The sequence below is a fragment of the Tachypleus tridentatus genome, chromosome 12 (genome assembly GCF_004210375.1).
Source record: "Tachypleus tridentatus isolate NWPU-2018 chromosome 12, ASM421037v1, whole genome shotgun sequence".
In the NCBI taxonomy this organism is placed as follows: Eukaryota; Metazoa; Arthropoda; class Merostomata; order Xiphosura; family Limulidae; genus Tachypleus; species Tachypleus tridentatus.
The window spans coordinates 108,507,770-108,523,466 of record NC_134836.1 but is presented as its reverse complement, the minus strand read 5'-3'; the positions used below and the strand labels follow the sequence as shown (position 1 = coordinate 108,523,466).

Sequence of the window (15,697 nt, the reverse complement as noted above, 5' to 3'; positions counted from 1 at the left end):
AACTAACTTTTAAAATAAAGACCTAAAAGTGTGTGTGTGTTTTCTTATAGCAAAGCCACATCGGGCTATCTGCTGAGCCCTTCGAGGGGAATCGTACCCCTGATTTGAGCGTTGTAAATCCGTAGACTTACCGCTGTACTAGCGTTGGGTAACCTAGAATAGATTTTATGAGAAATAAATAACGAAATAAGTTAAATGAATTTTATGAAAGAAACAACAACAGTCGATAGATAACAAACATGTATAATATTATTTGTTTGAAGGTAAGCACAAAGATAAAATTTAATGGGCTATCTGTGCTCTGTCCATCCATGGATATTGAAGTTCGGCTTTTAGTGTTATAAGCCGCAGATATACCGCTGTGTTACTGTTAAGCTTTCTAGATCTGAATTTTGTTGAGTTAAAAGCAAACAAACATGTTTTATGAAAGTTGCTGTTCTGTGTAAGTATCAATGACTTTTAGTTCTGCGAGTAAAAGTCATTAATATAAACAAACAGATCACATCATACCAATATAAAAAAACACTAATGACTGTCAAAAAGGTACCTTACAGTAGATGAGATGAGTGACTGAATCTTTCTATAATTTGTAAATGGAACAAAGGTCCCAAAATTTTAACTGTAGATACGCCTTTTCGTGTTGTATTTATGTATACGTTTCATCTACTTGTAAAGGTACTTTTAAAATAGTTGTATATGGTGAAACATGACATTGGTGTCACTGACAGGATAATTTGGACATATAAGGAACAAAAGGAAACAAACAAAATCAATAATAATTAGCGATATCATTGAGATTAGACGTTTTTTAAAGAAACCTTTCAGCCTTAATCCAAAGAAACGAGAAATGCAATATAACACCTCAGTCTCTAAATCCACCAATATTTAATGGACATTTGTTTGGAAAATAGCACTTCATTAAGTTTTTCTAGAGCTATAATTACCACATCTGTGAAGAAAGTCGAAGGTTGTCATGAAGAGTTTAGAATATTATGGGCTAGAATGTTTACACGCAAAATGGTTGTAACTGTTAGTGGTTTACATGACACAATTTGGGCCACAGTTATAAAACTAGCACAAAAATTTTATTTAAAGTATGAAATCATGCACGCTCAAGATAACTCTTATTTCATGAAAGGTGTAGAGTTGGTGACGGCATGTGTTCATCTCGTGCCAATATCATACAGTTCTAGATGAAACTTCTCACGAGTTATGGCATCGTGTAAGTCAATATGAATCTAAGTACAAAATGCTCACTTGTGGCTCAGTGGTAAAAGTAAGTGCTTGCCCGTTTAGGTCATAATTTTAAAGTTTGATAATAAGGTGAAAGTAAAAACAACCCTTATACCATTTCAGATAATTGTAAAATAACCAAAACTTTACCTTTCTGGCTTCGTACAATTGTTTGAAACTAGAATAAAGTGTTTAATGTTAGTATAAAGGTAGTTTTCGTTTTAACCTTTTAAACAAAATATTCAAATTCCTGTAATGTGCACTACAAATTTTAAAAGACGACAAAGATTACTTTTCGTTCAATTAAAATTGAACTGCAAAGTGTTAAGAAAATACAAGGAGCAATTTTTTAACATTCAACAGAATGTTAGATATTGGTTTACGCTGGAAGAAGCTGAGATTGATTCGGTTGGAGTTAGGCTTCTCAAATGTGTGGGTTTCACTAACGTTAGGCTTAGAAACCTAACACAGATAGCCCATTGTATAGGTTTGCCCCTGACAAAAACAAACAACTGATCCTGGTGGGAAAATATCAAAATTAGTAAAATAAAAAAGCGTTGTTTGAAAAATATTTGTAATTTGAGTTTACATCGAAGAAATTTTGAAATTAGAATATTCATATTATCTACATTTGATAGTGGAGTATCATTAAATGCAGTAGTGTTTATCTAAATGTGAAGTATATAGAACGACTCCGTCATACTGATATTACAGTAGTGCATGATGCATAGGTGGTGTCAACTTGCAGCTATATTAGTCTTAAATTTCATTCCGGTTAAACAGTAAAGGCTTAAACACTATTTACTTTAAATCGGTCTGGTGTAGATTGGTGGTTAGGGTTCGATACCCTGTTACCGGACATTCTCGCACTTTCAGCTGTGGGAACGTTATAATGTATTATATTAGTGAATCCATTACTCATTGTTAAAAAGCGACTCAACAGTTGGCGATGGGTAGTGTTGACCAGATACCTTTCTTCTAGCCCATCACTCCTAAATTAAGGACAGCTAACGTAGACAGTTGTCGAGTAACTTTGCGCGATATTCAAACTAAACCAATCATTTAAAATAATTAAATGTAATAGTTACGGATTTTTTTGTCACAGTACCAACTATTGTTGTATGGGAGTGTTTTATATAAAAGCAGGTTCGTATTCAAAATGAAAAGTTTCCCAGTGGTTCAGCGATAAATCTGAAGACTTACAACGCTGAAAACCGGGTTTCGAAACTTGTGGAGCACAGTACAAATAGCTCATTGTGTGGCTTTGCGCTTGACAACAAACAAACAAATTCTGGTGTGGTTTAAATTCCGCTCAAAGCAACACCAATGATGTCTGCGTCAGACATCTCTAGTTTAGCAATGAAAGACTAGAAGGAAAGAAAGAAACTAGTCACCGCCACTCATCACCAAGTCTTAAGCAACCTTTTACCAACGAATATGGGATTGACCGTCATCTTATAACGCCCTCCTGGATGAAAAAGCGAGCATGTTTGGCGGGACTGGGATTCGAACCCACGACCTTCAGAAAGCGAGTCAAGCACTAACCATCCGGCCACAGAAGAATGCAATAAACGACTGTTTTTAAGTGATGATTTATTTGAGATGAACAGCTCAAAATATAAACCATCCGAGTGAGAGTGACTTGCAGAAATATTTTCAGTAGTCATTACACACGCATACAACTAATACAAACGTGCGCACAGTTTTAAGCGTAGTAAAAGGTCATTAAGTATTAACCGTTTCTGAGTGCTATTATAAGAAATTTGCTTCCTTGTTTTTGAAATAAAATGTTATCTTTCCCTTTATAGTAAACGGAAGAGGGGGAGTTTTTACAAACTGGGTTCTCTAACCTATACCACACCAAATATAGTCTGACACGTGTTTAATTCTCAAAATACACAAGCTCTATTCCTTATTATGGTTGGGGGAAACGTTTATAAAAAAAACAAACAAATAAGCAACACAGAAATGGAATCCCTTTGTTGTTAATAAACAATGAGGGAGGGGAAATCATTTCCAACTCCAAAAAATGTTGAAAATTTGCCAAAATTTAACTGTTTTAATTTTTTTAAAACCTAATTTTTTTTTGATTGGCTATCAATTTTTGGATGTAAATTCATCCTGAAATACAATGTAATTTTGTGTGGTTTCTTTTCATTCGACTTGTACAAAAACAAAAGGAATCCTCAACAGCCGCAGAACTTTAAATTATTTTAGGCAAGATTAGAGAAAATTAACGTACGATATTTTTTCTCCCTTTTATTAGCCATATTTTTGTGTGCCAGCAGTACCAAGCAAGAAACACGTGTTCACGTGATGGGATTTTATTACTCACCTGGATCTCTACCAGCCTACCCCGAAATTGGAATTCTTTTAGATTGGATTAGAGTAAATTAATCTACGAGACCTTGGGGCGTGGTCAAATATATCAATCAAAATTGTTTGAGTTCCCGAGTCCAAAACTGTAGTTAGATCTCTACTCGGTTAAGAGACGAGGGAGCTATGGGCTAAAAGTTTGTACTTGGGGAAAACTCAGCCATTCTATGAGCTACAATGTCGCGTCTAAAAATTTTAACACACTGATTGAAAGAGTTATCTTAAATACGTTTGCGCTTCACTTTAACATATACTACATAGAAACAAATACAAAATTAAAATTGCATAGCAGATAAAAACTTAAGAACTGATTTTTACCTGGTTTACCAAAAATAACCCGGTTCGTCACGAGATTATTTACTGCTGGTTTATTTTGTTTGGTTTTGGTTTTTGCATTTTGCTCAAAGATACAAGAGGGCTGTCTGTTGTGAATGTTGCAATAAATTGCCCATCAGTTTTGTATTAAGAGAAACTGCGAAAAATCGGCAAATTAAGCTCATTTTAAGGGTGACGTATTGATTCTTCTGTATTTCTGCTTTGCAGTTATTTAGTGTATGCTAGGCCTATACAGAATCGCTTTTCAACATTCGTATCTCTGGTTTCTGTAGATTTAATGAATTGAGTCATTGGTCATTATGATATCGAACATTCTACAAAATACGTATCATAATGAGCTTATAGAAAAATGTTGAATTTGATAAACAGAAATCAATAAAATATATAATAATTGTTTTGGAATTTCGCGCAAAGCTACACGAGGGCTGCTTGCGTTAGCCGTCCCTAATTTAGCAGTGTAAGGCTAGAGGGAAGACAGCTAGTCATCACCACCCACCGCCAACTCTTAGGCTTCTCTTTTACCAACGAATAGTGGGATTGACCGTGACGTTATAACGCCCCCACGGCTGAAAGGGTGAACATGTTTGGTGCGACGGGGATCCGAACTCGCGACCCTCAAATTACGAGTCAAACATCTTAACCCACCTGGCTATGTTTGGCCAAAATATATAATAGAGAGGCTGGAAGTGATAGTTGCAACATAGGACTAAATATTTTTCTTCTAAAACATTCTTGGTAGCGCAGAGGTTTCCAGAAACCGATCTTATATTTAGAACAAACGTAATTTAAATCCGTATACCTTTGAATTACTACAGAGTTATGTAAACAAACTGTCTGGTGAAGGAATTAAGTTAAATCGAATGAATAAGCTTAGGTTTACTGACAAGAGTCAGTTGGTAATAGTTATTCAATGTATGAGTTGCAATGTAAAGATGCGTTGTCTCATACATCCTTGGGTATTCGGTATAAAACAACTGTTATAGTGTATAAGAAGAGACTGAAAATAGGACGATTTTTAACATTTAAGATATTTTTTCCTTCTGAAATTGATTTAATAAAACTACTTTGTTCACAAATAAAACAATTAACATATAACACTATGTAATACAATTTTTACTTTTTCTTGTTCCTGGGCAGAAAGTGTTATTTCCCAATTGCTTATGCCTAAAGTAAATGGAAAAGACCTATGATTCTCTTCAAACTTTTCTTTTGTGACCTGGATGATGAAATTTTCAAATTTACCCATTTTCTAGAACATTCCAGGTAGATTCAGTGCTGAGTAGCTGGTAGAGAATTTTCTCGAACTTACAAGAATTTCCAAGAACTTTCTAGAATGTTGTAGAACTTGCAAGAATTTTCTAGAACTGTCTATAGTAATACATATACAGGGGCTCACCACTCACTACTCCAGTTTAGTTCTAGCTGCCTAAGTGAACACATAGATCTATCTGATTTTATCAGAGATGGCATCAAGAAGCTACAAGAATTCTCCAGACGCATTCTGCTATGTATGTGGTCAATTTATTAAGACAAGAGAGAAAAATTTCTCTGTGACAGCGTCTGCTAAAATGTGTGAAGCCTATAAGGCATATTTCAGCATACCTGTCAGGGACCAAGACAAACCCTAGGCACCTCGTTTTACCTGCAAGCACTGCAAAAATACTCTTGAATCTAAGACGGACAATTTTTGCTTGCTTGTATAGTAAGATTTTATATTACACAAATTTTAGACATTTAAATATTTAAATATATTTTATTTATTTTTTTAATTTCCAATAGTTAATATTTTGCATGAACCTCTTACACATTAGTTGTGGATGAAATAAATTTATTCTTTATAATAATAATTTTATTTTGCTCTTTTGCAGAATGGTACAGAGGGGAAAAAAGAGCCATGAAGTTCGCTATTCCAAGAATTTGGCGTGAACCTACTGACCACTCAAGCAATTGCTACTTCTGCATGATGGACTTTTCCAAACGTCGCGCTAGCAAGAATGCATCTGCTATCATGTATTCGGACCTTCCATCATCCATCACCCCCTTGTCACACTGCACTGACCTCCCTGTACCCACTCCAGCAGAGAGAAAGCAGCCATCCTCAGAAGAGAGCAGCAAATCAGAAGTGGAGGTAGACGTTGAAGATCCAGATTACCGTTTCAGAGGTGCAGCTGGTAAAAAAAAGAAACCCATACTATCCCAACCAAAGAGAATTCAATGACATGATCAGAGAGTTTGGTCTAACAAAGTCGGATGCCGAGACTATATTTGGGAGCTGATATGTGAAAGTGATTTACATTACAGTCGCAAATCTCGAAAAACTACTCACTTCTAAACATTTTTGTTCATTTTTGTATAATTTTAGTATAAATACATGTAAATCTTGATTCATGTTGTTTTATGTAAATGAAAATGTGCAAATTTGCCCGTTTTTATATATAAAATAGATTAATTTCTAAATTTCATTATCCAGGTCATAAAAGCAAATGAAGGGAATATGGACCATTTTCTGTACTTTTACAACATAAGTAATTAATATATAACACACGCTGTCCAGGAACAAAATCTATGTTACATAAACCAGAAAAAGTTAACCTATTGTCTCTTTAAAGAAAATGGCCGTAAAGAATAACACACAGAAAAACATTTACACTTCTTTCACTATATATAGTTCAACCAACAATGAACTTTATAATGAAGTTAAATCTAACCTTTTATAATTAATCCCTTAGGATTGCCTTTAATGTTAATGATTAATTTGTGTGTATTTACTAAAATTATCCGAGCTGAACAAACTTGTTTTATATTCATTAAATACGATATTTATAAAAATACAAAACAAACTGATGAAATTTAACTAATATTACAGATGGTGCTTAGGTATTTTTGATTTACCATGCTTTTCATCTGTTCTTCACGTTAGGAAAAAAAACAATAAAAAGGAGCTCAACACGTGTTATAATTGGTCAATAGGAATTATGTATCACTTATATAACTGTCACTTCTGAGGTAAATAGTCATTTTTATTTTGTCCCAACAGGTCTACTTAGAGGGTCAGCGGTAATTACGAACTTATAGTTCTGAAATTCGGGATTCGATTCCCCGCGGTGGACAGAGTGGCAGGCATCCCATCGTGTGGTGTTGCACTACAACAAAACGGTTGTTTCTGTAGTGATTAGGTAGACACTGGATCATACATGTAAATAAATATGTTAATACAGAAGAAGTACAAATGTTTAATAACTTACCAACTTTTGGACCTGTAGCTTTAAACGTAGGACCATTCGGGACTCCCGAGAAATTGTCTGAAATAGACATGATAAAATACAGGAAATATCCAGACAAGTAGGGAGATCGAACAATGTGTAGTCGTATTCCTGGGAGAGATACTGGATCGGTGTTCCTTTTCTATGAGCGAAAGGTACCAATTAAATTATTTATTTAGATAAGACAGACTAAAGGATTATCTTTCTGTAGTTTTTATAACAAGCAGCTTTCTTGGGCGAAGGTCCGTTTGTAAACTTTTCTTTCCAAATTCTCAACTTGGCTTAGAGAATAATTAAAAGCGCTAATTAACTAAGAAGTTTGGCAAGCGGCGAGTCACATAATGATCTAACGTATATAGTTCTATACAAAATACGTTTCACCTATAACTTGTTCGTTAAAAATGTTAAGGCTAGCAGCAACAGCTAGGTAGTTGATAATAACTGGTTTATAGTTGATATAGTTTAGCAGGCTTGGGAGATGTCTGCTATATTTAAACTGGATAAGCTGTTCTTTCCGACTTCAGTGACCGCGCCTACTTCTTAAACTAACGCACCTATCTCGAACGTCGGCTGTTTCTACAGCGTTGTTTATTCTCATTTATTTCTGAGAAAAATCAGAACTACTTTCTAAAAAAAGTTACACCCTGAAGAGCAAAGTAAAAAAATGAAGTTGAATATAAGCCTGATGCAGTGCGACTAAGGAAAAAAAAAACAACTAAAAATTATCTTTTTCATACTGGGCAAAATTAAAACAAACTCAGCTTTATAAAGCGAGTAAGAATTTTTACGTCAAAATACGCTCAATAATTTATTGTATAAAGTTAAAAGCAAGATATACACTTAAATCCTCTATACAATTAAAAACTACGTATTTCGGTGTAAACAAGAGGGAAGCTTCAATAACTGCAGTTGTAATTAGATATGAAATGAATAAAAAGATGGAGTTGTGAACTAAAAGTTTGTACGTGAAAGAAAATACTCAGAGCCGTTGTGCCGCGGCTAAAAACTCTACCATTTTTAAATGATCAGAAGAAACGGGAAAGTTTTTATACGAGTAATAATAAAAATATGTTATTATATGCAGCAAAATATTTTCATCTCTTTAACGAGCATACTAATAACCTCCGCTACCGAAGGTTGTTTTCACTCGTGCGTGCGTGTGTGTTTGTCAGCAAGATTTCTCAAAACGACTGAATGGATTTGAAAGAAAGTTGGTTTTCATGTGGGCTATGACCCAACTTAGAAATAGTTCGTTTTTGGAGGATCAAGGTCAAAGGTCAAGGTTACGAAATTTCTTTTTGTTTATATGGGGACTGATTGTTCACACTATTTTTGCTCTATAATTCAGTTAAAAATTATTAGATTCTGATAAGCCCCCCGCTATTACAGTGGTATGTCTCCGGATTTACAACGCTAAAATCAGGGGTTCGATTCCCCTCGGTGGGCTGAGCAGATAGCCCGATGTGGCTTTGCTATAAGTTTGTTTTTTTTTTTTTTGAATTTCGCACAAAGCTACTCGAGGGCTATCTGTGCTAGCCGTCCCTAATTTCGTAGTGTAACTCTTGGGCTACTCTTTTACCAACGAATAGTGGGATTGACCGTCACATTATAACGCCCCCACGGCTGGGAGAGCGAGCATGTTTGGCGCGACTCGGGCGCGAACCCGCGACCCTCAGATTATGAAGCGCACGCCTTAACGCGCTAGGCCATGCCGGGCCCCCGGCTTTGCTATAAGAAAAAAACACACAGATTGTGATAAAACTTAGTGGACATATGTTGAATATTATTCTTTATTGTCCTACCAGAAACATTACAAGTCATCTTTAATTTAGAAGTGATAGACTAGAAGGAAGGCATTTAGTCAACACCACCAACCGCCAACTATTGGACTATTCTTTGACTAACGAACAGTGGGATTGACCTTCACGGTATAATACTCCACTACCCGTAGATTATCCATCGAGTGCTCTAACAACCCGAGTTTCTACAGAATCGCTTCATGGGTTGCATAAAATATTTTCTTAGCTTTAACAATTACTCATTTTTTTAGTCTTGTCAAGAGGTAAGTTATAAAAAGTTTCATAATATTCCAAAATAAAACATAACTAGTAAAATTAAAAAAAAATGTAAAACTGCCGTATTTCTTTCACTAATAATGGTTTGATATACCAGAAAATATTAAAACAAACAAACACGCATACCTTTTGAAATCTTAAAGAAATATTGAAATCTAAATTTGCAAAAATTACACGAATAACCTACTTTAGGAAAACATATGTATAAAGGTAGACATATTTTAATATTAAAAATTCTCACTTCCAAACAATTTGTTAATATAGAATAATGAATATTTTAATTTTATTGTGTTTATTGTCAGAAGCCCACTTGGTGTTGTTTTAGTTTGGATTAAAAAAAAAGATATATAATTCGTATATATCTCGTATGTATCGTATATATTCGAATATAGAATTCGTGAATATCGTATATTCACCAAATTGAAATTTTGAAATTATTAATGTAAATAAATAAAAAACTTAGTATTTTTTTTTAAATTTTGGTCTGGACTACATTACAGTAACGAACTGAGAGAAACAAATAAGTAAGCTTTAAAGAGAATTGAACCGTCTATAACTCTGCAGCTTGCTGTCCGAGACATAATTCAACGATTTTTTATAGCAAACGAAGGCGGACTTACTTGTCATTTCTTTGACATTGATTTTGTCTCTCACTCCAATCACTGCGCACGATTTAAACATACTTCTGATTGGCAGGATTTATTTTCTGCCAGGAAATACAATTTTGTTTTATACAGTAAAATATATTAATTTACAGAAGCATGAATAGCTTGTTAACGAAAATATTTTGTGCCATATAATAAAAACCTAACATAACAGTTTGGTGACCAGCAACATGACCAGCTGCCTTCCCTCTAATCTTACAATGCTAAATTAGGGGGTAGGCAGCTGGTCATCACCACCAACCGACAACTCTTGGGCCACTCTTTTATTAATGAATAGTGGGATTGACCGAACATAATAACGCCCCCACGGCTGAGAGGGTGAGCATGTTTGGTGCGACCGGGATTCGAACCCGCGAATTAGGAGTCGAACGCCTTAACACGCTTGGCCATGCCAGGCCCAATTTAGTCGCTTGTTTTGTTGTCTGGAGCTTTTTTCTGTTTATGTATAATCTCATTTATTTTATGTAACCAGAGTTCATATATCTTTCGTTGTGCTAACTATGTTTTAACTAAGCTATGACAAGCGCTTAAAGTATTAAAATTGTCATTTTCTCTTTACTTGATGGGAATACGTTGACACTATCATTTTAGGCTTAACTAAAACCCGTCTTATTGTTTGTTTGTTTCTGAATTTCGCGCAAAGCCAGGCGAGTGCTATTTGCGCTAGTTGTCCCTAATTTAGCATTGTAAGATTAGAGGGAAGGCAGCTGGTCATCACCACCAACCGAAAACTCATGGGCCACTCTTTTACCAACGAATAGTGGGATTGACCGTCACATAATAACGCCCCCACGGCTGAGAGGGTGAGCATGTTTGGTGCGACGAGGTTTAGAACGCGCGACCCTCGAATTACGAGTCGAACACCTTAACCACCTGGCCATGCCAGGCTTTATCTTATTTTAACGAAAACAGTTTGCGTAGCATTAGCAGTATTACTGATTGCTTGAATAGATTTTTTGTTATTGGATTCATCTAGAATTGACACGCCACTCAGGACAACACGAAGCTGAAGGTTTAATAATATGTGCTTTTGTACTGGTAGTTGCGTCACACGAAACATTTGTATTAAAGTTAAATTCCTTTTTGGAATTTAAACAATTTAAACAATAAACTTGTTTGTTTATTGACAAACGCAGAGCTACAAAATGGGTGCCTGGGATGGACAAGCGCGTAAGGCGTGCGACTCGTAATCCGAGGGGCGCGGGTTCGCGCCCGCGTCGCGCTAAACATCCTCGCCCTCCCAGCCATGGGGGCGTATAATGTGACGGTCAATCCCACTATTCGTTGGTAAAAGAGTAGCCCAAGAGTTGGCGGTGGGTGATGATGACTAGCTGCCTTCCCTCTTGTCTTACACTGGTAAATTAGGGACGGCTAGCACAGATAGCCCTCGAGTAGCTTTGTGCGAAATTCCAAATCAAACAAACAAAATGGGCTATTTGTGCTCTGCTCACCGCGAATATTGAAACCCGATTTTTTGCATTATAAGCCCTTAGACTTACTATTGAGATATTGGTGTAAAATAATGAAACTTTAAGTACATCATTCAAATGATTTAAAATTACTAGCAAAACTAGAAAGAGGACTCGATGTAATAAAAATAATTAAATATTTTACTTTTTTTATAATTATTCCCATTACATTTAAATGTAAGTATGTAAAGCTTCTCCCCCAGTGGGTCAGCGTAAGTTTAAGAACTTAAACCGGCAAGATCCGGGGTTCGATCCCCTTTAACGGACAGAACGCAGACAGCCCATTGTATAACGTTGCACTTAACAACAAACAAAAAGACAAAAACATAAGACTTAAAAGCAAATGCAGTAAAGAGCTGCTATATCACAGTTATGATTCTATGCTAACACTAAGCCTACTTTGACTTTGGGTGTATTACAAATATGAAAGACAAAAAACTCTTAACTCGCTGAACCCGAATCCTGAATTAGTGGCAATAGAAGTTACTCAACGCTGTACTGATCATTTTAACTCAATCACTACGTTTACAAAAAATCCATTTTCGCAAGTGTTGTTTATCCTCACAAGAGCTCCCAACCATCGTGCATTTAATAATTTCAATCTCCTGTTTACAAGTTTACGCACAGATACTATCAGTTTCAGTCGAACTTCTTAATCTAGACCATTCGGTTTGACGTTCAAGTTTCTAACATTATGGTGTAAAAACGATTTCATTTTTCGCGATCTTTCGAGTAACATCAATGTCTCCCGCTGGTACAACGGTAAGTCAACGGATTTACAACGCTAAAATCAGGGTTCGATTCCCGTCGGTGGACTCAGCAGGTAGCCCGATGTGACTCTGCTAAAAAAAAACTACAACTCTTGAGCAACATCAGACAGTGACAAAAGGTAGCGACACCTGTTGATGAAACAATAAAGTTTCTTTGGAACATTATTACTATTCACAAAAATAACAAAATGATGCACTACAGAATATAATCTCCTGTCCGAACTACTAAATAACTTGAGAAGTTGGCACAACTGTTATACATTTCTAGTTGTGTAGGAGTAAAAGAGGGGTTACAATTATTTTCTTGTGTCAGGGCCGTTTATTAATATTTAGTTTTCCCTTCTAGTGACAGCTTCCCTAAACCAGATAGTGTGATGACGTATGATTCCAGGAAACATATTTCGGATTTTAAAACAGTAACACTTTTACCACATCTACTCATTTTAAACTGGACACTTACTTGCGAAGTAATAAGGTCAAAGTGTTTCCAGTGCTTAGGATCAGTCAGTGTAACTCGGTTTCACTCAAGGAGACTGTGCTGTGTCCATTGATGTTTTCTTGAAAACATCAACTTCTTTAACTCTTTGCAGCTCAGTTTCACTTTCTTTAATCAACTGCAAACCATATCCAAAACTGTTGATCAGTTGCCTTTAGACATTTAGAAAAAACTGATGTTAGTTTTAATCAAAACAAATATACACATCTTTACAAAAACGTTCGTATAATTTCTAGAAAACTTTAAAAGTGACTTTTTTTTCTCTCTCTAGACCACTTCCAGAGTATCGTGAATGATAGAGCCACTAGGAGGTTTCTTCAACCATTATGAATAGAAATCCTCAAGTGATAAGACAGAAAACAATAATAAGGGCCTAAAGGTCTTTCTGGACTCGTATAACATGGTAAACCATCAAAACATTTAATGAAGGGACACTTTAGACATTGTAAGTAACATAACGAAGGTTTTGTTAATGAGAATTTAATTAATAATTTATTGATTGTAATGTCTCTGTATGAATACTATTTTTTTGTTCATTGCGAATCGTAATTTTATTATTAATTATGTAAATTTAAACGTAACATTATTTCTGCTTTAGTTATTAAGATTGTTCACGGGGCATCACAATCTGTGAAGGAAAATTTTTTGTAGGCCATGTTTTTAATAAATAAATTGAGAAGTAATGCATTGTTTATAAGAGGGAGTTTTGGTGTAATGTAATGATGCGTGAACCTAGAAAGTTGGTGTAATGTAATGATGCGTGAACCTAGAAAGTTGGTGTAATGTAATGATGCGTGAACCTAGAAAGTTGGTGTAATGTAATGATGCGTGAACCTAGAAATTTGGTGTAATGTAATGATGCGTGAACCTAGAAAATGTAATGATGTAATGAATGCGTGAACCTAGAAAGTTGGTGTAATGTAATGATGCGTGAACCTAGAAAGTTGGTGTAATGTAATGATGCGTGAACCTAGAAAGTTGGTGTAATGTAATGATGCGTGAACCTAGAAAGTTGGTGTAATGTAATGATGCGTGAACCTAGAAAGTTGGTGTAATGTAATGATGCGTGAACCTAGAAAGTTGGTGTAATGTAATGATGCGTGAACCTAGAAAGTTGGTGTAATGTAATGATGCGTGAACCTAGAAAGTTGGTGTAATGTAATGATGCGTGAACCTAGAAAGTTGGTGTAATGTAATGATGCGTGAACCTAGAAAGTTGGTGTAATGTAATGATGCGTGAACCTAGAAAGTTGGTGTAATGTAATGATGCGTGAACCTAGAAAGTTGGTGTAATGTAATGATGCGTGAACCTAGAAAGTTGGTGTAATGTAATGATGCGTGAACCTAGAAAGTTGGTGTAATGTAATGATGCGTGAACCTAGAAAGTTGGTGTAATGTAATGATGCGTGAACCTAGAAAGTTGGTGTAATGTAATGATGCGTGAACCTAGAAAGTTGGTGTAATGTAATGATGCGTGAACCTAGAAATTTGGTGTAATGTAATGATGCGTGAACCTAGAAATTTGGTGTAATGTAATGATGCGTGAACCTAGAAATTTGGTGTAATGTAATGATGCGTGAACCTAGAAATTTGGTGTAATGTAATGATGCGTGAACCTAGAAATTTGGTGTAATGTAATGATGCGTGAACCTAGAAATTTGGTGTAATGTAATGATGTGTGAACCTAGAAATTTGGTGTAATGTAATGATGTGTGAACCTAGAAAGTTGGTGTAATGTAATGATGCGTGAACCTAGAAATTTGGTGCAATGTAATGATGTGTGAACCTAGAAATTTTCCAAGTGTCACATCTGATGTGACGTGCACGGGACGTCTCGAATTTTCTAGAGATTTGTGGAAAAACGAATATTGTATAAAAACACCAGCGTTAGTGTCAACAAGTTAATCAAACAGCAAATGAATTGATATTTGAGTTAATTGGCGAGTTCATTGCCTTATTACCTCCGCCACTGAAGATAACAGAGGTTGTTTTCATCCTCATGTGGCGAGTCGCGGTTTCGAATCCCGGTCGCACAAAACATGCTCGCCCTTTCAGTCGTGGGGGCGTTATAATGTGACGGTCAATCTAACTATACGTTGGTAAAAGAGTTGCCCCAGAGCTGGCGATGGGTGGTGATGACTAGCTGCCTTCCCTCTAGTCTTACACTACTAAATTAGGAACGGCTAGCGCAGATAGCCCTCGAGTAGCTTTGCGCGAAATTCAAAAACAAACAAACAAACATCATCCTCATGTATATGTGTTTGTCATCACGATTTCTCTAAAACGACCGAACGGATTTGTTTGAAAAGTTTGTATACGGTTTGACTATGTCACAAATTAGAAGTGATTAATTTTTGAGGGTCAAAGTCACAGAAAGGTTATGAAAAAAGCCAACAAACCTCTCTTAACATGGGGACCAATTTTTCACACTATGTTTACTATATAACTCAGTCAAAAGTGATCATACTCCGATGAAAGTTAGTGGACACATGTAGAATATAATTCTTCATTATACTGCCAAAAATGGTTCTAGTCTGTTGCTAACGACGGACATATTTTCGTATTTTTTGAGAGCCGGATATTATAAACGCTGTGTGGCGGAAGTACACGCTATGCTGAGTGTCCTTCTAGTAGTTGTTTGAATTTATGCCTTGGATGCGAGAGGAAACTTGGCAAGTAAGTGATACTTAAGTTTTATTTATGTGCCGAGCTTATCAACAAACGTAACTCGTAGGCGTTGAGTAAGAAATGAATAATTAATTATTAATAAGTAGGCTGGACTTTCCATTATTTTTTTACCGAATTATTAAAATGAACTTTCTCAATGATCGATATTTGTAGCAAAATATTAAATACAACCACCACCAACAAAATAATAAATCACATTAACATTAAATACATGGAAAGTTTGTTTGTTTGTTTTTGAATTTCGCGTAAAGCTATTCTAGGGCTATCTGCACTAGCTGTCCCTAATTTGGCAGTGTAAGACTAGAGGGAAGGCAGCTAGTCATCAC

General features: G+C 35.7%; 1 protein-coding gene across 17 annotated transcripts in view; it reads right to left on the bottom strand.

Moving 5' to 3' along the window:
- LOC143234300 (sorbin and SH3 domain-containing protein 1-like) overlaps positions 1–15,697 on the bottom strand; it is a 76,402-nt gene that overhangs the window by 39,651 nt on the left and 21,054 nt on the right. For 6 of the 17 annotated variants that reach the window (XM_076471565.1, XM_076471566.1, XM_076471551.1 and 3 more), the window contains 2 exons: positions 12,648–12,835; positions 7,191–7,247 (listed from right to left, as the gene is read on the bottom strand). The exons of 1 other annotated variant lie outside the window; for it this stretch is intronic. In XM_076471565.1, the coding sequence (XP_076327680.1) occupies positions 7,191–7,226 (36 nt within the window). In that variant the 5' untranslated portion in view covers positions 7,227–7,247; positions 12,648–12,835. Of the gene's footprint in view, positions 1–5,881; positions 6,114–7,190; positions 7,248–12,647; positions 12,836–15,697 lie in introns of all 17 variants that reach the window. 10 more of the 17 variants (XM_076471555.1, XM_076471550.1, XM_076471552.1 and 7 more) reach the window with 5 other exon arrangements.